At 42.9% G+C, this 27,259-nt stretch overlaps 1 protein-coding gene across 6 annotated transcripts in view; it reads right to left on the reverse strand.

Annotated features, from left to right (window-relative positions):
• The window catches only part of LOC138198793 (cytosolic carboxypeptidase 6-like), a 289,794-nt gene that overhangs the window by 151,756 nt on the left and 110,779 nt on the right, over positions 1-27,259 (reverse strand). For 5 of the 6 annotated variants that reach the window (XM_069150427.1, XM_069150426.1, XM_069150425.1 and 2 more), the window contains exon 4: positions 11,492-11,586. The exons of the other annotated variant lie outside the window; for it this stretch is intronic. In XM_069150427.1, coding sequence (XP_069006528.1) covers positions 11,492-11,586 — 95 coding nt within the window. The remainder of the gene's footprint in view (positions 1-11,491; positions 11,587-27,259) is intronic. 6 annotated transcript variants of the gene reach the window in all.

Below are 27,259 nucleotides of genomic sequence, written 5' to 3' on the forward strand. Positions count from 1 at the left end.
GTCCTTAAGCAGCCTTGTAATTCTCTCTTAATGAAGCCGATGAATAAATGATTTGAGGCGCTGTGCATGAGGAGTCTGATCCCCCGTCAGCATGTCTCCGTGGGGTTAGTGGGAACCTCAAGGGAGTCGTCCTCCCTCCTCCTCCTCCTCCTATCCATCTCCTCTCCATCTCCTCCTCTATCCTTTAACCCCCACTTTTTAGCTGATATTCCCATCACTCCTTTCTTCTTCAACTTCCACCCCTCTGCCGCCCGCTCCACGTCTGCTTCCACATCCCTCCCCTCCCCTCTGTCTGTGATCCTAATCTCCTTTAAAACATCTTTCCCTGGACTGTGGGAGCTGGCACCCAGTGAAGGCCACTGTCTGACAGTCTAACTGACTCATCCCGTCATAAACAACTGGTGGGTGTCGGCATTCTGGCGGCCCTCCAGTTTCAGACTCGCTCATTTTGACAGGTCTTCTTTTTCTTTATGATGCTGATTGTTATTTTCCCTGTTATTGTTTTTTCTTCCCCATGACTTCAGATGTGGGGGGTAAAAGTGCAACTCTCTGAGATCAGGCAATTTTACTCTCTGGGCCAGAAAACAAAGATGACAGTAATAAAAAGGAGAACCAATTGCTTTTTCATTTCATTTCCACGGGGAAATCAGGCTGACAGAGGAATAAAGGAGCTATAATAATAAAGTTTAAGAAAAAGGGCCTATGGCTTTCCATTCCCTAAGCAAACCACAACCAGTAGCCACTGTGGACAGTAAAGTTGCTCAGGGTCATCCACATTATTGGAGGGAAGCCAAGAGGATGTGAAGCCAGCAGGAAAGAAAAAAAAAAAAAAAAGACTTCAGCTCAGGCTATACATGAATGTTGAGTGCCAAGTGTGTTCTCAGCACATTAAACTCGAGGTTAAGAAGATGAAAGCTCCACTCCTCTATTTTCTTCACTTTTATGCAGACAGGAAACTGATAAAAAGCGACAGACAAAAGAGGATCCTGCTGCCATCTACTTGTAGGTCGTCCACAAAATCCAGGTAAAATCCAGTTAAAAATCCAGGTAAAATCCAGGTAAGCTATCAGGGTCTAAAAAGCTGATGTTAGTAGTTAACATAATTTCTACTTAACCAGGGTGTTTCTTTAACCGTGCATCATTTTAGGCTTGGGCATCGTTATATTGCTCATTACAGTGGCACATAGTGCAGCTATCTCCACATGAACATCCAAGTTAATGGCCCACAATAAAGACACCACTGTCTTCATTTTATGGCTCAGTTTTCTAATGGCCTACTTGGCTTTCTTGCCTGTTGTCTCCAAGGAGTCATCGAGGTCTCTTTAAGACCTCCAATATTCTCAGCACACTCTTTCCTCCTGGCTCAAGTCTCCCTCCATCCATTCTTCCACTCCTCCTCCCTTCTACCCCGCTCCATCCCTGACAGCTACAGGCAGCCCGCGGTAGCCCAGGGCCTTTTCCTGTGCCTTTAGTTTCATTAGCGGGCCCCAGATGCCGATCTGCTTACAAAATTATGAAGGGCCAAAGCCAACCGCCTCCAGATGGGATCCATCTATATTCAGATGAGCTGTTTCCTCACACTCAGAGCAATCCCGCCTTGATGTCCTACAGTGTTGTCAACAAACTTGCTGATAAACACAAACACAAGCGAGCACAAACAGATGCACACATTCACAGAGGAAGCCGTGTGCACATGTTGTGTATACACCCAGGGCCACCCAGGCAAAAACATACACGCACGCACGCACGCACGCACGCACGCACGCACGCACGCACGCACGCACGCACGCACACACACACACACACACACACACACACACCACTTGGTTGGGTGGCATTGCTTCTCTATAGGAAAACAATAGCTTTGCTTGTGTGCTGCAGTTTATGCTGTCAGCTTAAGCTTTTATCCTGCACTGTGAAGCGGACAAGGGTGCAGGGGGATTTTTTTTTTTCTTTCAAATGGCCATTTTACAAATGGACCGAGAGACAACTTGAAACATCACCACAACCAGTCACACGAACAACACATCTACAGCTCGTTTGATGCTAAAATATCACATACATGACATGAGGAGTCAAATGACGGCTACTTTCTGACACTGTAACTCCTACCAAAACTTTCTCTATTTTTTGACTCACAAACAAGTTCTCTAAACACAATCCTATGCTCAAACAGATCGGACAGGAGCTATATAAAAATATTATATAGACAATGATAATGCAAGCCTTGAAGATATTTCATTCATCAATGGGTCTACGGTTTCCCTACCTCATGGGGTCACGATGTCCTTCTGGACATTGTGTTGCTCTAAGGTTAACCAGGTTTCAGGTATGAGGATATTCGGGAGGACGATATTAACTGGACATGTGAGAGTAGGAACTCAGATGGATTGACTAGACACCTGTACACTTGTCCCTCTGTCTCTTCTTGATCGAGTTCTGTCAATAAACATCAGTGTTTTGCCACCAGAGGCAGCCTCTCCAGATCTTTGATTTCCATCACACAAGCAAGTGCCCATTCATAACTGTATGTCCCTGGCATAGACTGTATATAAAAGTGCAGCTTCTGGGTCTGACAAGTGAGACCACTGTGGAAGTGCCATAAAGTGCAAATCGAACTTGAGTTTACAAACCAATGGGTGACGTCACAGTTGGTTGCCACTCGGTCCCTGGTCTAATATTAAAAGTATTAAATGGACAATAGACCAGGCTGACATGTTAGGAGCGGGAGGGTAAATAAATCATTATTCTATCAACTTGTCATCTTTGTATCTTTCTCTTTCTTCCTACGTTTTCCTCTTGTAACCTTAACTGTGCTGCAGTAATTAAATCACAGTCAAGCGTTTTGAGACAGTCCAATAACCCGAAGTTCACACTCCATTTCACCGCTCACTTCTCTGACACCCAGACACATTTAAGCAGCACAGAGATGAGAAACATTTCAATAAAATCATACAAGCAACACATGAATGGAAGTGTATTGACAAAATCACACACACACACACACACACACACACACACACACACACACACACACACACACACATACACAGGGTGAAGGCCCAGATTTAAATATGCGGACAAAGTAATAGAGGGAGATGCTTAAATGACAGCTAGTGAAGACGAAGGATTGGTTGAGAGCTAATGGAGGTTGCATGTGTTGGTGTCATACTGACATATATCTACAAAGAGAGAGCTGACGTATCAACAAGAGCAGCGTGAGAGTGTCGCCGAGGAGAGGCAAATGCAATTAGGGGACAAGAGGGATTTCTTGAAGGATCCATTTTCAGGAGAGAGGAGAATGGTTCTGTGGGTCTGCCCGCTACAGATACTGGTCATGTTGAAGTATCTGTGAAACTGGAACCTGCTGCTCATTTGGCCGAGACACTTGAATTCATTATACTATAATTCATTACACACACACACACACACACACACACACACACACACACACACACACACACACACACACACACACACACACTTAAAGAGTGATTCCTGTCTGGGGCAAAATGCAGATACCAACCAGTCCTACAGAGTGTCTTAATATGTCCCGTAAACACCTGACAGCATGGCTTTGTAGAACTGCTGAGACACCCATAATCCTTTGGTTGGAGTCAGGGGGTCAAAGCGTCATCGCGCTGAGCATACTCAATAAGCTTTAAACAGCCTATAGCTGAGCATCAACACCCAAAACATCTCCCAGTATTCTGCACAGCATGCAGGCTTAGCTGCTATATATGCAGTGTAAGTCATGTTTGGATCTAAGGAGCCTTCTGCATGTGTTTAAAAATAGTTTGGGACAAGCTGTTGAAGAATTTGTCTTGTGTCACAGCAGGCTTACTACGACAAAACATCTTTCAGGGTGCAGGAGATCAGGCTTCCTGAACAAAGCGGGGTGAAGGTGAGGTCTTCTGCCTACAATACTAAAAGCAGCAGTGACTTACAGTACAGTAATCAGGGGACTGTTGGCTGCAGAAAAACTGCAACGCCTCACCTAGTTCATTATAAGATGACACAACCAATTTGTACCTCTGCCTCCTGCAATCTACCAAATCTCCCCTGACAAAAGCATTTAGATTAGAGCGCTTTCAGGGAGGGCTGCGCTGACATGCGTACCCAGCCTGTAAAAGGGGAAATGAAGTGCCTTTTTAATTCTCCTCCAGGCAAACATAAAACTGTCCAGGTAAGTCATTTTGTGGGGTTGAATGGAGACTCAGAAGCAAGTTGCCTCTCTGCAATAATACCCTCACACTCTCTGCTGAAACTGTGCATATGTGCTATTGTGCACACCCGCACACAAACTCTCACACACATCCTTATCCTCAGCCAATAGATTATTAATCTATTTGCTACATTTTGTCCTATTATTTCTCCCCCATAATCCTCTTTCACTACCTCTGGCAGCATACTAATGTGTTTCTGTGAACAGGGAAGCTGCTCGTACTGTTGATTGTTCTGATTGGAACTTCTCTCCCTCTCCAGTTCTCCCTACCCAAGAAGAAAAAAAGACTCCCAGATGGAGGAGAAAAGTGGAAATGGAGAGAGGTGCTATTTCATCAAATAAAACAAGAGCTTTGTGATCACTTTCCTCTCTCCAGTCTTTAAAGACAAATGGAGTGAGGTGGTAAAGGAAGTAATTGTGGCCGGAACATGAACGCCGCTCCGGATTTTGGATCGACTCACCAAACCACTTTCACAGCAACAGGACCGCAAATATTCTCTTCTTCTTCTTCTGAGTTCACTCAGATTCACAGATCAGTCCATTTTGTCTTCGTGGACAGTCCAGTGACAGATAATTAGGTGTGTGTGTGTGTGTGTGTGTGTGTCTCTCTGTCTTCTGTGCTTGGGTTTTATTAAAAGATTTTGTCCATCTCCCTTATCGCAGACAATGTTGACAGAGAGGGAACATCATATATAACATTTTTTTTAATCTAAGAATCTTATATGAAAAGCCATGGACTGTCAAGTGATTGCGATGCTTCACTCTCCAAAATGGGGTTGAGAGGGCGGAAATGGCACTGAACGCAGTCTGTGTTTTAAATTAAACACACAGGCAAGCGCCAGATAGAGGCCGCAGGCACAGTATAGGTGTAATAAAAATGGTGTTACATAGAGCATCGCAGTAAAGCGTGGAAATGGAGAAACATGGATGTGAAGAGACAGTAAAGCTCCTCTGGTCTCCTGTGGACTACGGTGGGTGCGTAAAGCCGTGGCTCGTTTCTAAATATGACCACAGGGAGATGAGCAAAGAGGGAAATAGGTGAGGCCGAACACTCAAGCTCTGAATATCAAAATGAATCGGTTTCTGTATATGTTATTAACTAGACAGGGAATTTATTCATTTTTATATATTGTGTTTTGATACAAAAAAAAGCAAAGAAGACACTGTAACCAGGGAGACACTTATTCTGGCTAATAATCTTTGGTATTACATTGTGAAGACACTATATAGTTGGGATTTGCCTTGTTACATCATATCTATGGGGAGTCATGTGTAGGAAGCCTGGACATTCCTGTTTATATTCCCTCTGTGTATACTTGATGCATGCATGTCCACGCGACTCTGGTCAGAGGATGCGGTGGTAAAGGCTAGGCTGGGGGGCCGCAGGTGTTTTCAAACAGCAGACCGGGGGTCGCTTGATGTTTTTATGAGGCGAGTCTATTTGGAAATCAATCGTTAGTCTCGGTTTTATTGCTCAAATTACCCTCGCCAGTCCTTGTCCTGTTTGCCCTTAATTAACAAGCGTTCAATTCCCCTATTAATTAGCACAAGCTATTAGCTATTTTACATCACTCTTCATTTGTCGACAATTAAAAGGTCTATTAATAAAAGGCATGCCACATGGTTAATTGTGCAAGAGTCTCAGTGGCAGGGGAGGACTCGCTGAATGGAAGGAGGAGTCAGCGAGGTCTGCTGTAGTTGTGACACAACCTTTACAGTCTGTCTGTCTTCAGTTCGCTGCCTGACACTCTGTCCTCGAAAGATGGGCCGTCTCCCTCGCTACGCTCACACACTCCCTGTGTTCAGACCCACACGGCCCAGCTCAGCACTGCGGCAGTCAGACGATGGGAGGTGTGTGTGTTACTGGGTAAGAGGCTTCTTGAAAACGTTGACAAGTGCAATTTCCTTTATACTGCGGGCCCCAATGAGCATGAAATATAAGCAGGTCTGTACATCCTGTGTGCTGCAGAATTTGTCTGTAATTACATTTCAGTCTTTTTCTACATTTCTTACCAGAATCATCGTCGTTTTACAATATAATAAACATACAAAGGTCAGTGTGAGTGTTATTTGTTTCTTCACTCCTCTTTATAATAGACTGAAATTCAGGAGTCCTTCACTGGTTATAACCATTTTTTAGATATTAACAATGGATCACATGCCTGTTGTTTTCAAACCTGGTTTCTGCTTTTCCCAAGTGGCAAAAAAATCCATTATTGCAGCTTTAACAATGAAGGAATAAAGATTAATTAAGGCATAACATTGAATGAACAAAAGGTGATGTACTGTAGAAGGACAATGAGGGATAAGACATTCACTGAAGAAAACAGCAGAACTAAAACAAAGCAAGATTATTGTTTTTTCTAAAGAGAGGAAACAAGTAAAAAAAATAGGTGAGAAAGAAAAGACAAGAGGACAAACAGGCAGGAAGTAAAGATTTCAGGAGATAACACTACAGACAGCCAAAGGCGATGAAGGAGAGACACACAGAGCAGTGGAAGGAGCCTTTCTCACCTGTCTCTCCTCACCCCTCACCCAGCTAGCGCTTAACAGGTGGCAAGGGAGGCAAGCAGGATGGAGCATTGCTGATTGACAGAACAATTACTGCTAACATGGACCCCGATGGAGAGGCAGACATCTCCAAATAGAATTTCACTTTGCTGTTGCATCACACGCTTCTTACAGGAAGGATTTTGGTGGAAAAGCAAAATTGACCTGACCGACCGACCGACCGACCGACCGACCGACCGACCGACCGACCGACCGACCGTCCGTCCGTCCGTCCGTCCGTCCGTCCATCCGTCCGTCTGTCTGTCGGACCAGGCATTGAGCACAACAGCTTGAAAATCAGTCCTCTGTTTTATTTGTTGACTCTCATGAAAAAAAAAAGGAAGAAAAAGCATTTACCCTTGATCAAGGTTGGCTGGTTCTAACTTTAGAAGCAATGTTTGGCAACCCATTTCCTCCGACTCTGACTGTTCATCTGTTAGCTCAGTTAGAGGTGTAGCTATTTTTATCCACACACCTACTGACTGACGAAGAAGTGGAAAGTTAATTAAAAGAGACATCGCACATCATAACACTTCCAATATATTATAAATCACTGATCTAATAAGCTAGAAATTATGTGAAGATTTCTGATGATGAGATTCAATCACCACTAATGTCATGAATACACGCGAAATTTGTTTGATTATCTGTTTTGTAGTTACAAGCTTAGACAATACAAAGCCAACATGTCAGTGAGGACGGTGCTTCATAGTTTTATGGTCTTCATTTTTGCCCTGGTAGGTTTGTTGTGATGTTACTCTTTGCAATAATGTATAGTCGAGCCATAACAAATCATTGATTACATAAAGTAAATCTATCAATTGTTGACCAAATAATAATTTGAGTAATTCTTTAAAGCATTCTTAAATCCCATGTAGGTTTATGAATATGAAAATTTTCCCTGGAAACTGACTATCTCTGGGAGCAAGACACTTAGTTGAACAAAACAGGGTATTTGAAGATGTCATGTCATGTTGGGCTGTGGGTTCAGCGTAGTGGTGCAGTGGTTAGCACCTCACAGAAAGAGGGTTCTGGGTTCGAACCTCGGCTGGGACCCTTTCTGTGTTGTCTGGGGAGTCCAGCTTCCTCCCACAGTCCAAAGACATGCATGTTCGGTGGTTGATGGGTGCTTATAAATTGCCAGTAGGTGTGAATATGAGAGCAAATGGTTGTTTGTGTTGTGTTTTTCTGTCTGTGTTGGCCCTGTGATGGACTGGTGACTTGTCCAGGTTGTACCGTACCTTTACCCAAAGTCAGCTGGGATAGGTTCCAGCCTCCCTGTGACCTTTTTCAGAATAAAGTGGTTATAGATAATGGATGGTTGGATGCCGGGAAATATATCGATACGATATCTTATTATGATATGAGGCTAGATATTGTCTGTGATATGGCATAATTGTTGTCCTTTCCTAGTTGAAAAGGCTGCTTTACAGTAAAGTCATGTCATTTTCTTACCAGGCTGTTTTAGCTGTTCTATTTAGCTTTACCAAATTAGTGATTATATCCACATTACTGATGACTATTTATCAAAAATCTCATGCTGTAAATAATTTGTGAAAGCATCAACAGTCATCCTTACAATATCGTTTCAATATCGTATATGGTGATATTTGATCTTGTCCATATCTCCCAGCCTTAGATGTTATGTTGGGCTTTGGACCGGACGACATTTTCTCACAATCTTGAATCTTAAAATTGAAACTATTTCATAAATAATCCGCACATTAATTACTCATGAAAATAAATGCTTGATACAGTCCAAATACATCGAGTTCAAAAATATTTTCCACTGTCATACTGTGCCCTCTCCTCTTCCTCCACTCCACACGGGACTCGACATGAGGCATCTGCTGGTTGATGCAATCAGTCTCATACAAGCATCCTGGCCATTACCCCCACCCTACAGCATACAGGCCTCCAGCAGCTGCATTACACCACGCTCCCTGACTTTCAAATTAGCTTATCTCGGAAAATAAGGATGCTGAGCAATTCTTTGCTCTAACAGTCTAACAACGAGCAGACCGCAGGGAGCGTGGTTGGCACCTAGTGTCACCAAGGGGGCTGTTGTGTTCGACAGACTAGTGCAAGAAAAGATGCTTTACTCTCCTTCCTCTGCCTCATAAACACTCACACTCCTTTTTCACTTTGAACTTAAAGTCAATTCCCAATTCCGAGAGCCAATTGATATTTTTGGAAGTCGCAGTGAGTAATGAATATGACACGAATGTTTGCACAATGAAGCTGCTTCGATTTTATTCAGCAGTTTCTCGACTCCACAGATTTCGCTACGAGACAGTGTTACTTTGCTATTTCACAGCTCAAACAACATAAGATATGAAGTCCCATATGCTGTACAGGGTATAATGCAGAACAAACATCATGTTTGATTAACTACTTAAGAGCACTGACAAGACCATTGTTAATCTGTTGCAAATTCCACAAAGCAACAGTCATTTTTACACACCAACATGTAACCTTCAGGTGCGTTTAAATGTGATATGTTGCAGTGAACCCAGGCCTCTGTTAGCTCTGATGTCTCCTGGCTGGAGGAGTCACTGACTGAGTGATAGAAGAAGAAAAAAAAGGGATGGAGGAAGGGATAGAGGATGGATCATTCCACCTGTAGCAGTGAACGTCCTGCTGGACTGTAATCTGCCAGTTGTCTCTCTGAGACGCCCAGCTTAACCGGGGCCAGCCGAGCCCCGCAGCTCGCAGCACCAAACGATGCCGGGGCCCCGGGACATAAGGCACCTGCACGGGGAGATAAAGGCTTCAACTCCTGGGCTAATACTGACGATTCTTTTGATAAATACAGACATGGGGTGGTGGGCGGTGGGGAGTTGGGGAGCAATCTTTTCCTGCTCACTCTTACTCTCTCTCGCTCTCTCTCTCTCTCTCTCTCTCTCTCTCTCTCTCGTTCTCTCCTCCCTGTCTACCTGTCTCAGTAATCTCTTTCTTGTACTTTGTGTTTTTCTTCCTCCATCCTCTCAGTCTGTTTCAGCAAGTCTCTCTCTCTCTCTTTCTATCTCTCTCTCCTCGTACCTTCTTCATCCTGTCCTGTGTAAGTTTGGATCAGACAGGTGAAACTCTCCACGCTCTGCCTTTTTATTTATTCCATATCTGTAACTGTCAAAAAGAAGATTGCTACTTTAGGAGCTGTCTGTGCTTTGTTGTGCTGCTGGAAAGTCAAATAGAGGAGGTTGTGTTAAAAGCTTCTTGACCACTTTGTGAGGACACAAACAATGTCAGCCGCAGTCTTGGAAGCCCGAGACGGTCGAAAATGGCTCGACAAGTGCAGGAGACATGATGCCTCTTCGATGGCACAGTGCTGAGAAGAGCGGTTAAAACAGCATTAGCCTGAGGAGGTAAATGGGAGTCAGGCCTCAGCAGCGTTAACTCCTGCTGTGCCTGTCACTTAAACACCCATTTATAAGAGCTTATTGAAATATAAAAATGGCCCTGATTAGTGTATTAAGAAAAGCTTTGGGAACCAAATGACCCAACGAGGCTCCTGTACAGATTAACGTCTCAGACTTTCAAGATTATGTCAAACAAGAAGTCGAGACCATTCAGAAAGTGGCACTTTTTATAACGTGGGACATTAATTCCCTGGTGAAAATGTCAGTAAAATTACGGCTGCTTTAAACTCCTGTCACATATTTTTTTTTAAAAGGGGATAGAACTGTTTTATACTGCAGCGCTGTCTTCACAGCAACTTATCTAACAGTATAACTACACTAACCTGAGAAATAACACCAATTTCAAAGCGAGCACTTGCTAGATTCACTGTAAATAAATGGCTGGCAGGATGAGACAATAGTAGAGGCTCTGGCAGCATGACAAAGCCATACCTCCACAAGCACAACAGAGAAAGTTGCAACGTCAAAACAGAGAGAGCAGGGAGGTCGAGCTGAGCTGCATCGTGTTGTACTGTATTGCAGACAGCAGTTCATCTTTCCTGTCTACCGTGTCATGCCCATTGTCTCTTCCCATTAGCCTACGACCGGCATGCTACGACATGCTCGGTGCGGGTGCTAGGCTAGCAGACGCACACGGCTCAGGGTGGCAGATGCCTGGCGTTTCCGCGGATGCCCTCCATCAACTGATGACAGATGTCAGGGCTCCTCTTGGACGGCAACACTTCATCACGCTACCCTGTTCTTCGCGCCACTGGATACACCAGCCTGCTTGGCAGACGCCGCACCCAAACCCCACTGCACCATCCCCATTCCCACCTGCCACACCTATTCATTCACACACACACACACACACACACACACACACACACACACACACACACACACACACACACACACACACACACACACACAGAGATCTCTGCATCCATCAGTCAAGCGTTATTACATCAGACAGCTATCATACTGGCAACCAATGGATCACATGCTAATGCACCCAGACGCATCCACCCTGGAAATTTAAAGTATCCGTCTTTAGGGTGTGTGTGTGTGTGTGTGTGTGTGTGTGTGTGTGTGTGTGTGCGCGCATGTTATAGGGAATGTGTAAATCGACTGCTGGGCAGAGAGGAAAAGTATTTCAAGGTTGCAGAAAGTCTTTAAATGCTACTTAGTATTCCACTGACCACAATGTGGACTGAATTTTCACAGTTGAAAGTACATCACTACGCAGCGTGCAATGTAAAGTACAAAACATTCACATTTTAAAATAAAGCTTGCAGATTTAATGTTGCTGCCTTACCATTTTGGCCTGCTGGTCGACTTGACGACAGGAGACATGCCATCTCTGTACAGGCTCTTGGTCTTAGAGAAGTTGACAACGTTGAAAATGATCCTCTGAAAGACAAACATTAAAACCTGGTGGAAATTCTGACAACTATAAGCACTAGGGAGCAATGTTTGTACATGTGGACCCCAGTTTTGTTTAAGGCCTTCTGCCTTCAGTATCACAGAAATATTACCACCCCAAATGAACAGCTGTTGGTGGTGACATGTGTAGCGGTGTAACAAAGTTCCAAAGAAGATATTTGGCAAACTTCAGAGATGTATGTAAACGATGTAAGATCTATATATGTACTCAAAAAGTAGCTTTGCATTTTCACTGATGAAGAAAATGCATTTGTCAGGCCTTAAGGAGAGACAGAATGCCATTTGGTGAGTGAGACTAAAAGTAAACATAACTTTGTTTACACCGAAACATCACACATTTGATCATAGTAATTACAATCCAGCTAGATGTGAACTTATTGAAGCAATACATTTTTTGGGGGTTCAATCATTTCCCCCTTCTCTTACGTGGAAGCGGCTGAACAATATAAACAAGTCAGTTTTATTCATATAGCAAAGTTTAAATAGAATAATAGGTACCCAAAGTGCTGCACAACATCAAACAAGGACTTGAAATATTTAAGGAAACTTGGAGTGAGGTTGTCACTACCGCCACAAACAGTACCAACAACACACAAATTCATGACACATTAACATTACAGTTGGGATATAAGGCAGATTTAACATCCCGCAGATGATCCCATGTTCCCGATAAAAGGCGGCAGCTCCGAGGAGTGCCTCTAATCTGGGAGGACATTACGGCTCTCCCCATAGGGATGCTGCCTGGCCCAAAACCTTAAGATTTGCCTGGAGCGCAGAGGACAGCCACTGGCTTCCCACCTCCTCTGGTCTCAGGACTTTGTATGGTTAGAATATTGTGGAACAGCTCTTCCTTCTTTCCTTCCTTCCTTACACCCTGCACTCTGATTAGGATCAGGACGAGTAGGAAAATGTGGAGAGAGAAATATATCAATATTTCTTTTTTTCAAAAAGTCAAATGAATGGAAATGGTAATACTGCAGCGAGGTAAATGAATCCTACTGATGGGGCATATCAAATTACCAACTAAGTCCAGGTGGTGGAAGTTAACTGGGTGCTACTGAAATCCTATTACAGACTCCCCACCCTCCTCTCCCTCCTTTTCTTTCTCCACTCCCTCCCCCTCATCCATTTCTGCCTTTTTCTCCTGCCTAGCATCAGAGGAATGGGGATTGCGGATTGTGGCAGGCTGATTCAGACTTAGGTAAAATGACATCTAACTGATGTTGAGACTGGCAGCAGGCTCCTGTAGCAGGGAGATAAGACCATTGCTGCTGGCATTTCAATTACACTTTACTGCCCCGCACATCTGTTGCGAGAGCTACTTTTCAGCCTTTTCCCCTCAGGCAAATACAGCCTTACTCTGACTCCACTGGCTTTCTTTGACTGCACAGCCTCTTTCCTCATTCTTTATCCACAACAAATTCAGATTGTCTTCCTCCTTAGATTCACTCTACCCACTGTTTGTAATCTATTTGTTCGGCCTGTTTAACTCCGACGGAGCCGAGACTGGACAGACGACAGAGACACAGGCACATGGAAGGAATGGAAGACTGAGTCACGGGCGCGATGATACACGAAACAGGGGCGAGAGACAGTCAAGCAGAGAAAAAAGTGGTGTGGCGAGGAAGAGACAATAGAACACATGGAGAGACAAAGAGACAGGGAGATAATTGCAAAACAGAGATAAATAAGGGTGGCAGAGAGTTCATGTGGCTGTATGGACAGATACAGAGGACACGAACATGTGGACTGAAGGTGGCAGGGAGGCACACGCCAGACAGAAGTCTTAGGCTGGAGACATACTAGCTTTTTAACCATGCGTTTGCTTTTACAACCGTGTGCGTCATCGAGATCAGAGGGGGACAAAATACGGCATAGGCCCCGTCCCGACTCAGTAGCTTATTGGACTTGTTTCCATTTAGTTTTGCAGGTTCCTGACCCTGTCACATCTCTTTGCTGCCCATACAACACCCTTATCGGTCATGTGTTCATTGCCTCTTGGGTAAAAGTATTTTTGTCTTGTGACCAAAAGTTGGATCAGAAAGCCAATCTTTAATCTACAAGACAAGAACTTTGAGAGGCTTTAAAGGAAGGTAGAGAAATCCTAGACTATTTACTAACAGGCATTATTCTTGTATGGGTGAGGAGATGTGTTTTACTACTTTCAAGATACAACAGTGTTGTGTTCCTCCTTTGTAACTGTATCTGATATTAAATCTAGTGTAGTGTCGGTTTTCTGCAGAAGCTTAACATCCTGAAAACTCACAATCACTTTCCACAGTTATTTTTTAGAATGTTTCACTGATATATAACATACACCATCGCATTAATCTGCCTTGTCCATTTTTTTTTTTTAAATTAAAGAAGCATTTAGATAGTAATGTTATGAATACAGAAAAGATAGCAGTTATGTGGATTCTGTAAGATGTTTCTTTCCACGTTTAAACAAACCTAACTTGACTGTGGTGTTATGAGGTTCAAAGGATCAGTGCAATTTTGGTATTCATTTCTGCATGAAATTGTGTTTGCATTTCCATCTTCTTATCACACATGCAAGCGCAAAGATCATTTTTTGTGGTTTTGGTTGACAGAATGTTCTCCAAAATCAACAAAAACTCTGTTTGTCCTCTGTCACATCGGTTTACATTTTTTCTTCTAGTTTGGATTTAATGCACACTGAAATACAACTTTTAATGTGATTGCGGCATCCGTTCCAGGTCAGACTGGTGGGTGGTTGTTGACAATAAAGCCACCCGCAGCTGTTTGGAGAATTTACAGGGAAATGTATAAGGGCCATCATAAAGAAACAGAAATGACAGTTTATATCGGCAGACAGATAAGTCGGAATCATAGAAAATGGGGCAATTTTTGTGTGTTCAAGAACCAAAATAAAAGTACAATGCTGTTGCTGTCCTGCAGGTTTCGCTATTAGTGCTACATCTATAAACACTGTGAACTCAAGAAAAAAGGAGTCAAGTTCTTTGTGTTTTTGACTGTACTTGACCAATAAACTCAATTCTGATCTCACTCACTCACTCACTCACTCACTCACTCACTCACTCACTCACAGACGCAAACTAAACAATTGAAATGCTGCCAGGTGTGTATGTGTGTATTCATGTGTGCTACCCGGAAAGATTTAATTAGGCTGGGAGCAGTTAGAAGAGATTAACATCCATGCTGTCTGAACTGTCATGTCGACGGAGCATGTCAAAACCCCGCACTGTCCACATCACTGGTGAATGGTACACTGGAACAGGTGTCTCTGCGATGTCACAAAACACACACACACACACACACACATACTAACACTGCACAGAAACCCAATACAGATCATAACAGACGTCCTTAAGCATTTACAAACTTGGCACGAAGGCATTTTGTTTGTATTACACCAGTTGAATCTTCTTTGGCTGACAGAATCTTACAACATGCAAAACTTAAATGAATCTTAATGGTGCAATAAGTAAGATTTTCATTCTCTTACAGCAGCAAATAACTATAATTTATCTGCAGGGACTTAATGAGGTAGTTGATCAAAACCAATGACTCAAGAAATACTTCCTCGCAAAGCCAAAAAGAAAAAAACAAACTTAAATGCAGCTGCTTTCCTTTTTTTTTAAATAACACGCTAACTGAGGGTCACGGGGACGTCTGCGGTGAGTTTGAGCTGTACATCAGTGTTAGAGGAAGAACAGACGTCTCATTCAAAATGTTTTAGGTGACAGTCTAAACCACTAATTTCCAACCCCAACCTCTTTGTTAACCTTTAATCAGACTTGCCAGCCAGCCAGCCACAGGACCTGGCACAAAAATAGCCTCGCCGCTTCAGGATAGAGTTGCATTTAGGACCAAACACTGTCTTTTGATCTCCATCGATCCGGTGTGTGGCCAGATAGCGTTGCTTCCTGGAAGAAGTCCGGATAAATTATTAAAGAAACCATTCTAAATGTGTAGAGCTCGACAGAGAGAATGAGCACTTTGTCTTTTGGGTGGTGATGGTTGGGGAGAAAAATAATACTGTGTCCACAGTGTGATAGCTGTTACTGAGTAAATTAAGTTCTAAAACCACTCTAATTAAACACGTGTAAGTTTATTAACTCTAATTATTGATGCATGGATCCAACGATGATTTTTTTTTTAACTCGATAAATTACAACTATTTTGATGCCAAACAGAAGAGTTTGACATGATTTCAGATTAAAATAAGCCTTTTGTGTTTCCTCAACAAAGAAAGCCTTCTTTTGTTTATTTATGATTATGTAAATAAACCATTGATATGATAACATGTATGAGAGTCATTGTTGCTCCTGCTGAAATGCTTTCATGTCAGCTGTGAAAGACTTGGTGCTGTAATGAAGCCAAATTAGCTGTTATAAAATTACATCATTACATTGCACCACACATTCCAAAAACATAATATGAAAATATAAGTGCAAATTACGAAGTAGAGAGTGTATGTTGTTACTTCAGGTGGCCGACAGCGCAGGGAGATTGTCCTATTATAATTTTGGCAAGAATCCATTGTGCTGATGGTCCTCGTGCAAGAAAAAGAAACTGAAACTGCTGCAGGGTGTGTCACGCTCGAGAATCACAGAATGTTATTCCTTCAACGCTGCACATGAAATGTGGTCTAAATGAACCAACAACAATCCAGCGAAGAAAAGATTAGGTATCAGGTGAGGTTACCTGTAATCATCACCAAACTGTGGTCCACTGATTCTCCTTGGCTACACGTGTGATTTCATCACAGCATAACAGGAGCGAACAGATCTGTGAGCCCTGTCCATAGCCATCACACATAGGCAGGCTGATAGCTGTTGGCAGCTCTGCCTGTTCCTCTCTTGTTGTCTTTGATCAGTCTGATCACTGACGCACAGCATGCCAGCTACTCACAGTACTGGGGACGACCTGACACCGCTAGGAGCACAATACACATACACACACACACACACACGCACACACACACACACACACACACACACACACACACACACACACACACACACACACACACACACACACACACACACACACACACACACACACACACACACACGCAAACAGACACACACACACAAAGATTCATGTACAGAAACAGAAACATAGACGCTAATACTGTATAGTCCCCATAGTAACAGCTATTGGGAATAAAAATACATGTGCAAATGATTTGACACGCTGTTAATTGATTTACAACAGCTTTTCACAATAAGAGTTTTTTTTTTAATTTTGTGCTTAGAATCGCATACAAAATATCAACAAATGTATTTCACAATTTTCAGAAAACCACAACAACTGTTTCGCTATAAATTAATGATCAATTCAAATCTAGTATTCAATGGGCATTTCTTCACAATTAAATTGGAGTATGTGTTGAAAAAAAATGGCAATTTACAGCCCATGCTGTAGACTAATGTGAAAGGATAAAGAAAGCATGTAGTGCTGAAATGATTACTAATCATACTGCACTGCTGCTCACCTGGGAATTGTTGTTAAAGAAATGAGACAGGTTTGCAAACACATTTAACTGATGTATTGAGCTGGATGTCTAATAACAACAACTAGTGTTGAAACTATCTGTAATTAACTGATGATTAACAATTACTTGATAATCACGTATTTTATCAATTAGTTTGACCTTTAACTGAGAAGTTGGATAACAATACATGGAATTATTTCTGAAAGAGTAAGATGAAATTATAATAGAGGAGAAAGAGTAAAACCTCACCTAAATCATATCAAGAATGTGGTTAGGTCTTCCTGACTGCTGCAACATATTTCAGTGTTGTTCGAGTAGCACATTATGACTGTACTGGTGCATGTCACAGCTGTCCCACTGATGTGACATTACATTATGCAAGTTACATGAACAGCATGACGCTGCGTTCCACTGACAGGTGACGCTTCCTGGCAGGTGCCATTTGAAAGTGATACGTTACTGGCAGATACTTGTCTTCAGCAGCTGTCACGTAGGTTAATACCTATGTGGCATTCACACTTGTTAGAAAAGTTTGTCAGAACCTTTTTTTTTTTTTTACTTTAAAACCTTCAGCTCAGTCATAAGTTATGATGTCATTTAATGAAATGTGGTGACATCCTGACCTACTGTAAGTTGTTGGTCAGACTAACATGGTCAGGCAAACAGACAGGTTGTGAAAAGACCAATTTAATGTTGACTCATCATACTTGCCGTGATTATGCACGCTAACAGCAGTTTGCTGTCCAATTAAAAGCAACGTTACAGTTACTATAACATCTGGTTTTACCTCCAAATGAAGTAGTTTATATATTGTAATATTACTGTCATCCTGAATGTCTAACTGTCTATGCCTGCTGGGCCCTATTGCACCTTTTATATAGGCTCACAACCTTAAAGAGTATTGTGTTATCATAACCAAGAGGGCCGATGTGGAAATAAAGCCTAAAGCTGTGGTTTTCCTTTCAGGCCAACATGGATGACACAGGTGCACTTTCAGCTGATATATGGGTAATAATTGTCAAAATGTCTCTCTAATTTACATAAAATGCTGCTGCTTGTTTATTTTAGGACTCAGAAAAACAGGAAGCTTTTTCATTGGGTTTGACGTGACTCCCCAGGGTGGCATTCTGGTGGAGGCCTTCTCAAAAAGAGCAGCTCAGCTGTGGCTAAGCTCCTGCAAAGCCTGGTGACAGTGAGGGAGGTTACAAGGCAGCAGTAGGTGGGGATAACAGTATGACAGAGGAACACTGAGGGACAGTTCAGCCCCTGTTGGAGAGGACGGAGGTCAGAGTCTCGTATGTGCAAGGTGGGACACGTGTGTGTGTGTGTGTGTGTGTGTGTGTGTGTGTGTGTGTGTGCGTGCGTGCGTGCGTGCGTGCGTGCGTGCGTGCGTGCGTGTTTGCATGTCAGGGACAAGGGGGACAGGCATGACTCCTCCAGGAGCACATGCATGACCTTGTGTAAGACTGCTATACATAACTTGAAAGACTGTTCACAAAGTTGCATGCTGACAATGTCACCCGGTACAACTAAATGTCAGTAATGTCACTTACACACACACACACACACACACACACACACACACACACATTTTACTCTCTTTTACCTTGCCACCTTCTCTTTTTTCCCTTCAGTGTGATATTGTTGCTGACAGTTTAGGTCCCCAATGACCAATGTCAACTCAAGGTGCTGACACAAGGAAGAGGAGGAAGGGACCCTTTAAACACATTACAGGAACACAAACATTCAGACACACAGAGAGAGAGAGAGAGAGAGAGAGAGAGAGTATAGCCTTGCCCCCGTCTGCGACTCAGCCCATTTGCGCACACACATACACAGAGGTAAACTGGCAAAACAACACAGTAACATTCCTAAAGCAGTTTCGGTTTGTTTGTACTTAGTCTGAGATGCCCCGTGGAAAAGTGAGCTAATATGCGGGGGAAGTTGTGAGATACCTAGCTATTGATCTTGGGGGCCACGAGTCCCAGCAGCAGCCTTTTAAATGTCAGCTTTTAATTTCCTTCTCCCTCCTTCACTGAAAAAGATTTATCCAAAGCAGTGCTGTTCCAGGAGATATCAGATAGCATGGTGACAGTCTTTTAAAGAGCTTTTGTTTGGTTTAGGCATTCATGGCTTTTTGTATCAGACCCTTTTATTCAACCAGAGGAGGAGGAAGTTTCTGCATTGGGCACAGAGTTGAAAGGCAATCTCCCCCTTCCATTGTAAGGCGATGTACAACTGGAACTTCTTTAATTAGGGCTTCTCTTGCACTGAGTGACAGCCAATGGCCAATACCCTCCAGACACTGATGGAGGTCACAGACACACAACTGCATACACACAGATACAGACCCACACATAAACAAACACCAGAGTTGAAAGACATTAACCTTTGTATTATAAATGGATATTTTACAGCCCACACAATGGACTGACTCTGAACACGCAGAGATAAACATTGGTTCACGTCTAAAGAAGTCTTTTATTGCTCTCATTTAATTACAAAGCCACATCCTGCACATGCTACAGAAAGACCGCGGCACGATAATGGGATCAAACATCCATGTTGTGATTGTATAATGAGAGTCTTTGTGTGTGGGTGTGTTGGTTTTGGAGAAGATGTGTGTGGCGTGCGTCAGGGTCAGCTAGCCGCAGATTGTTAGATATGGAGACACTTTATGTCCGTTTAATTGACAGGGTGTTTGGTCAGCTCCCTCGTAATAAGACGCTGTGCTCTCTGAACATGCAGTTCCCCTATTATCATCGGCCTGCCAACGCCTACCTTCACAACCATGAACGCATAAGTAGAATGTTTGAAACCTATCCTAGATGTTCACTTGACACAATTCTGTATGCCCTCCTATTGTCACAGAGACAACTAAAGAATAAATTGTGGTTTCCAATATATTTGACTTGCTACAAGTAGATACCCTTACAGCAAAACCACATCAATTTCACACATGGAAATGTGATCACGTGACCATATACAGGTGTTGCCCATGGTAAACATTTTCAGGGTGTAATGTGTGAAGCCCATGTAGATCCCCATGTGAAAACCTTCCCACATATTTTCTCCACGTTTTCATATATTGCAATATGTGGTAAACAGTGTCATACATACAAAAAAAAACACACGAGTTTCCAATGTTTTCCACGTGTCCCATGTGGAAAACACTGGAAACTCGTGTTTTTTGGGGGTTTTTTTTATGTAAGGGTATTGAGCTGGAAGAGACAAAGCAAATGAAATAAGTTGTCATAAACCTTTTACGCATACGTTTTGGGTTTTTGGCAAAAACATTTATCAAATATATTTCCCTGAAACAATGATAACAATGTAGCATGTTGCGTCTTTCAGAACATTTAATGTTCAAAATTAGTCGTAAATAGAGACATAATGACTTCTGTATTCTCCTGATCATGATGCAGAACTAAAGCTACCATGGAATTGCACGATCAACTTGCGATGAATAAGTCCAAGCAGGAGAATGATGGTTTTCTAAGTAATTCCCAGGAATTTACCTCCTGAATCTGTCTTCATACAGTTTGAAGAACAAAAATAAAGTACGCCCACAAATAATATACTCCGTTAAAAAATTAAGAGGATCTGAAGAAAAGAGTTTAGCTCTTTTTTAGAGATGAGCCACATGTTCTTGGTACACTGCTGCGACGAGGACAGAGCTAGTTCCAGCCTGTCCACCTACACTCCCTCAGCAGCATCACTGCCGTTGCCACAGGCACTCAGTGAGGGATGAACAGAGCGGCTGTAAAAGCCAACTGCCGCACTTCTCCTCTTCCGTCCCTCCCTCCCTCCCCTCCACACATTTATCTTCTCACCTCCTTCTTCCCCTTCGCGTTCTGCTTTAAACATGGAAGAGTTAATTTGCTCATTCTGCAGGCAGCATCTCATTCTATTTATCTTTCTTCTTGTGTTTTTTGCCCCTCTCTCTCGCTCTCTCTCCGAGGCAGGGCTGTGCTGTCAGGCCCTTCCAGAGCAGTGGGGTTGTCACGAGTGATGGATGACTATCAACCTTCTGCTGTCTTCCACTATGCTCCTGGGAGATTTACAGGCTCGCTGACTACCAGGCATGAAAACCAATCTCTCTTTCTCATTCCTCCTTCCCTTTCTCCATCCATGCCTGCCTCGCTCCTTCCATCTCGCTCCCTCTATTTCAACATCTCCTCCGTTACCAGAAAAAATCTTTCATAATGGAGAGATGTGTGCAAAACAACATTGAAATTTGTGCGCGGACAGAGGGAAGCGATTGCTGCTCTCGAGGGTTATTGTGGATGTGTCAGAGGGGAATAGCGTGTTCAGGGTGATACGCCTGGTCTTTGACAGCCTATCTTGCCCATCTTCATCTTCATCTTCCCCATTGCTTCTAGCCCCTTCACAAACTTGCAACACATACATCCATCCACATTCCTCTTGCTGTTAGTAATTATAGCATCGGAGAAAGGTGCCGGGCTAATTGCTGTCTGAAAATAGTAATTGCTTTATTATCGCGACCATTTTTTGGTAATGATCGTTCAAAGGCATTATGTTAATGCAATTAAACGGTTTCATTATTATTCTTGCTTGCACTAATTGACGGTATTTTCCAAAGCTGGCGCCCTAAATAAAGTTGCATTGAAAACTCTCTGCTGCAATGAGCAGGCAGCGAGAGAAGAAGCACGTCGGAGACAGAGCGAGTAAGCTTAACAGAGCTGTCCCCTGCTTAGAAGGCTACAGGTTGTGTTGTGAGCGGCATTTTCTGCGACAAAAAAACAAATACAACCTGCTACAATTGAATTGTACGATAATCCCTATGATATTACATGGAAAAATAACATAACATACCTAAAATCTTGTGACCTCAACGTCACCAAACCAAGAATAAACACCCTTTTCCTTGACTGAAGACTTCAATCAAACACAGTAAGACATCATTTCCACAAATTATCACTGTCTGCAAATTTCATAACCATTTCCTCTAACCACTACCTTTCAAAAGCTGTCTGGGGAGGAAACCCATATTTGCATTAATTTGCAAATTCTGTAAAGGAACCATGCTGGCTAGTGGAATAAATATGAGCTTTAATCTGCACACAGTGCTGACACCACTCTTCAAAAAAAAAAAAAAAAGGTAATAAACGTAAATGACATGTAAATGTTATTTAGATTGCCATCTAATAGTATGTAAAACAGCACTGTGTCTCACCTTATCAAATATTTGAATTAGAAGATGGCCCCACCTCGATCTTGGGCTGCATATAGTAATGATACCTGAGTGTATGTGTGTGTGTGTGTGTGTGTGTGTGTGTGTGTGTGTGTGTCTGTCTATTCTATATGTGTGACTGTGCATGCATGTATGTGATCTCCACTCCATGATGATCTCTGGTCCTATCTGTCAGCGTACTACATAGTTGATAAGGTAAGAAGTAAACACGTATGCAATGCTTTCATTGACATTCGGCAGGCTCATTAAAAGTGGATCACATCTCGAGAGGACAGCCTGAGGAGAGTGCCTCTTCTTTACACTTAGACAACATAGCGTGATGCTCGGCTTTTGTTTTTATCCGTCTTCAAAGCTATTTACCTATCAGGTTTTTACTCATGCTGAATGACAAGCCTGGATTGACATCAGACAGAGACAAAGCAGAGTACACAGCTTCAGGTCTCAGAGCATTATGTATACTTGTGTATTTGGATTTACTTCAATTGTAAAACTCGACAGAACATGAAAACAACCGCTACACAAATAGAAGAGATACGTTTGGAAGAGGATAACTTAGCTGATCTGTCCCCTGAAAACAAGCTACAGCCCTGAGTGTGCAGGGTTATGATAGGTCAAACACTCGCTTTTTGCCACCAGCGCTGTTTCACGCCTGCACTCCGGTAATATCGGGCATCAGAGTAAATATGTTATTTTTGTTTTCTTGCACAATCTGCATTAATTAGAAAAAGCACCCCCCTTGGTTAGGCGCCACACTACTGCCAGGAGCTACAGGGCGAAAAATGAGTCATTTTGAAATGAATAATGGATTTGTGTCTGCGGGGAGAGTAGAGGATCCACAGAAGTGTATGTGAGGGTGTGACTGTGTGCGTTTGTGTGTGGATCTGTGTCAGCGACTATGAGTGTGTCAACCCTGCATCGAGCCTAGAAATACATCCTTGCTGGTCATCTCACTCTGCCACCGTAGCGCCATACTCCCTCTCTTTTCCTTAGTCATTTCACAACTGGACATGGCTATGCAGATGCGAGAGCAGGAAAGTGCAGAGGGAGGAGAGGAGCAATAAAATCATAAATAAACAGGAGCTTTGGGGGTTTTCCTGCCACAGTAACTGCTGCCATTTGACCTCAGGCGGTCTGTGGAGGGCAGGGATGATAGATCTGCCCTTCTCCGTCCTACAGCTGTTCACACATCAACAGCAGAAGTTCCAATTAAAACACTAAAGTGGCGGCATCTTTATCGCTACTGACACTCCAGAGGCCTGTGTGTCACTTCAGGCCTGGATGAGCTGATGAAGGAGACTTGGTGAAGAGAGAGGAGGTAGGGAGGTTAATGAGAGTCCAGTACAACTGGCAGCCCAAATTCTCAGTCTCGTCTCTCCGTACTGCTGCCACAGGCCCTCACTCTGACTCCCTCTGATATAACACATTCAGACTAATTTGAAGGCTTGCTGAAAACAGAGAACAAAACTGAGGTCAAAGGCTGTGTGTGTGTGTGTGTGTGTGTGTGTGTGTGTGTGTGTGTGTGTGTGTGTGTGTGTGTGTGTGTGTGTGTGTGTGTGTGTGTGCGTGTGTGTGTGCGTGTGTGCGTGCCTGATTTCACAGCAGCTACATGACTGGGAAAGGATGGAGGTTGAAGGACACGGAGGCTCATCTCTGACAGCCTTGCTGTATCAGCAGGAAGTGATGTCACAGGTCAGTGTTGAGAAAGTGGAGGAGGTCTGCGAGGGCGCTAACCCTACAGCCCTGCTGGATAAGCACAGAGTGATGAGAAACTAAATTCAGTATAAATGTTGTGAATCGCAGATGCCCCAGTGGAATATCAACCACAACACACTCCTCTTCTTTTTCTTCTAATATCAGAAGACAGTAAAAAAAGATGTCAGTGTTACATCCAGTTTGTTTTAGATGTGATGCACCTCTTACAAATAGATAACTCATTCATGTTTAGCAGAGTGCAGATTGTCCAAAAGGGGGAGCTGTAAATATCAGACAAGCGCTACACATGATAAACTGCACAGGATCATTTCAGACCTGCAGAGACACATCAGTGTCACCATCTAAAGAAAATGACAGTAACAGCTGCAATTTTATCACTAACACCACTTGCGGGCGTTTTTTTTTTTTTCTTTTCTTATTTTTTAGTTGCCTTTTTTGTCCTAACATGTATTTAGACGTCTCATTGTCACAGGTTGTTATTTCTGATTGATTGCAAAGCTTCAAGCAGGAGGATCTTTCGTAATGGGAGTCGGCCAGAGGGCAGACCGGACCCCGGGGGAGAGAGGGAAATACAGCTATGGAGAATGCAGAAAAAAAAATTCTGTAACACTCATCGACTATGGATAGTGACATCGACAAGTCAAGACAAGCAGGTCTACAGTGTTGCTGCAGTGATGTTTGTTGCCTCGGGGCAGACGGTGGCTTGAACTGTCGGTCTAGCACTGTAGAGTGTGTTTGAAAGTGTTAGTGTGGTCGGATTTTAGCGGCTGAGCCTGATTTCAGGTGGTTCCCATTGTGTGTCATTGCTCCTTTTAGTGTTGCATTTATCATTCAGGCCACGTGTCCACTGAGGCGTTTTTTACCACCTGAAAACTCCAGGTACTCTTCTGGAAACAACCAGCTTGAGAGCGCTTTGGAAGCGTAGCGTTTCTTTCACCGAGACATCTTAGTTGCTATCGCGCCTAATGTCTGCTAAGGTATGGTTAATTTATGTGCTTAAAATAGCAAATTTCACTGATTGTTTGTGTTATCAACAAATACTAAGTGTAAAGCTGTTAGCACAGAATACTTTCTCTGGGTGATGGATAGACTGAAGCTCATAGTGAGGACGGTAGCACGGACCCACCAGTCTATGTGGGTTCATGGGATTTTGTGTGCGAAGAAACATCTTGGCGAGTACCACCGTTTGGTTCAAGAGCTGAAGTTGCATGAAGCCCAGTTCAAGGAGCAGTTTTGTACGAGCAGGACAGTGTTTGTTGCTTCTGAAAATGTGACCTTTCTTTTTAAGTAAAGATCAATTCTAATTGCCTAAGGTATGTGCAGAGGTGAGAATGTATGACGTTAGGCCTTTGTGGCGTTTGTCCCACCCCTCCTTCACTGTGATTGGCTGGCTGGGTAAAAAGTGACAGTGAGGAGCGTAGCGTTTTACCCAAAGTTGAACATTTTTCAACTCTTGCCGATTGGAAAGAGTTTGATTTTAAAAATATGCTGTGCTCAGGAAAAACAACGCAGTGGAGGACATGAGCCCTTATGCCAAGACATGATCATCATCATGACAGGGGTCATAGAGGATGATGGATTTGGATCATGCAAACAGATGCTGTTTAAATGTATAAATGAGAAATAGGGGAATAAGTGTGGATCTATCAACAGTATTTTGCTTTTCAATCTGCAAACCATTTCTACGCTCACATTTAAGCAGTTTTGTAAGAGATACAACATAGAAGTGAATTTTTCTGGCCTCCTTCAGCCGCTTGCTGCATGAGAGTCTTGATGACTGTAAATCTAGGAATGGCTTACTATGTCTTTGCCTGTGTGTACATTTGTGTTGGCTCTTTGTGATAGAGAGGCTGTAAAAAAGCAATCTTCTCTACCTCGAGCTCATCAACACATGCGGATGCACAGACGCACGCACACAACCACACATACTAACAGACCTACCTCGCAGAGAGGCCGTTAAAACATGGCATCGCATTTTATTTTAGCTGCCGTGCGTTCTGTCTGTGTGGAAACAGCTCCTCTGTTTCTTTGTCTGCAAATGATGAAAAAGTGTCAAAATGGGCAACACTGCTGCATCTGCCGCTTCACTACACCACGGACGAGCACAAAGATAAGGAAAAGGAGAAGTAACAGGATGATGGCACAGAGTCTGAGGATGAACAATGGCCTGAGCCTCCTAATGGTTCAGGGGAACAGTATTGTGGCTATTTCTACAAGGAAATGCATCATCGGTCCAGGACACGGAAAGGAAAGAAAAAAGAAACAGAAAGACAAAAAATGTGCCCAGTGTCTATTGAATGGATGATGGAATTAATGCGTGGTGTGACTTTTTGGAACATCACGCGAAACAGAAAGTGATAGTTTTCCTTCAGTTGACTGATTACAGTCTGATAAGCATGGAAAACACCACACCCACCATCGATTGGCAGCAAAACAGATCAATAAAGCACCACAAGCATATATGGCAGACAAACTAACACTGATCAAAATAATAAAGCACACGGCACACTAAAAAAACAAAAAACGCTTTATTGGGTTACTTAAGGAAAATCAGGATTATGTCACTGACTATGCATTTACTGAGGATTTTTCAGCATATAGAATAAGACAGACAGACTGAGGGAGAAATAAGATTGACAGGGGTTGGCTCCTTGAGTCTGAACAATGTTTAAGATATTTTCATGAAAAAGATGAGCCAAATAAATTGTTAAAATGAAGGCTTGAGGATGAAAACACATTAAACAAAGTTTGCTGGTCAAACTGACTCTCTGAAAAACAAGCCCAAGACTTCTGCTGCTGTGTGCAACTGAATCAGCCTCGTCAATTTGGTTTCATGAATAAAAGCTGAGTATTGTGGGAAGTGTCCCCACAAAACCAAGCAACTCAGCAACAAAGCAGTTTAGTTAACATCAATTTAGTTCAGTTGAGTTTAGCTGAATTCAGTTTACACCACGTGACAGAAATGAAAGGAAAGTAACAGGAAGTGACAAGTATGACAGCTGATCTGTCAAAGTATGAGAAACCAGAGGCTGGGGGCCCTGACAGACCAAACCAACCTCAAAGACAAAGACTGACTGAGGCATTGCTTCACATCTTCAGTTAAAGCTTTACTTTGAGAACAGAGCAAAGACAACAGCCATAGACGAGCACACAAACTGCTCTGGGTCTATAAGAGAAACAGAAACTATTGAGTAGTCGAGTGTAACACCAACAACCTTCTGAGAAGGACC

Source organism: Embiotoca jacksoni, unplaced genomic scaffold, assembly GCF_022577435.1.
Source record: "Embiotoca jacksoni isolate LCO1_2020_lvr unplaced genomic scaffold, fEmbJac1.0.p SCAF_16, whole genome shotgun sequence".
In the NCBI taxonomy this organism is placed as follows: domain Eukaryota; kingdom Metazoa; phylum Chordata; class Actinopteri; family Embiotocidae; genus Embiotoca; species Embiotoca jacksoni.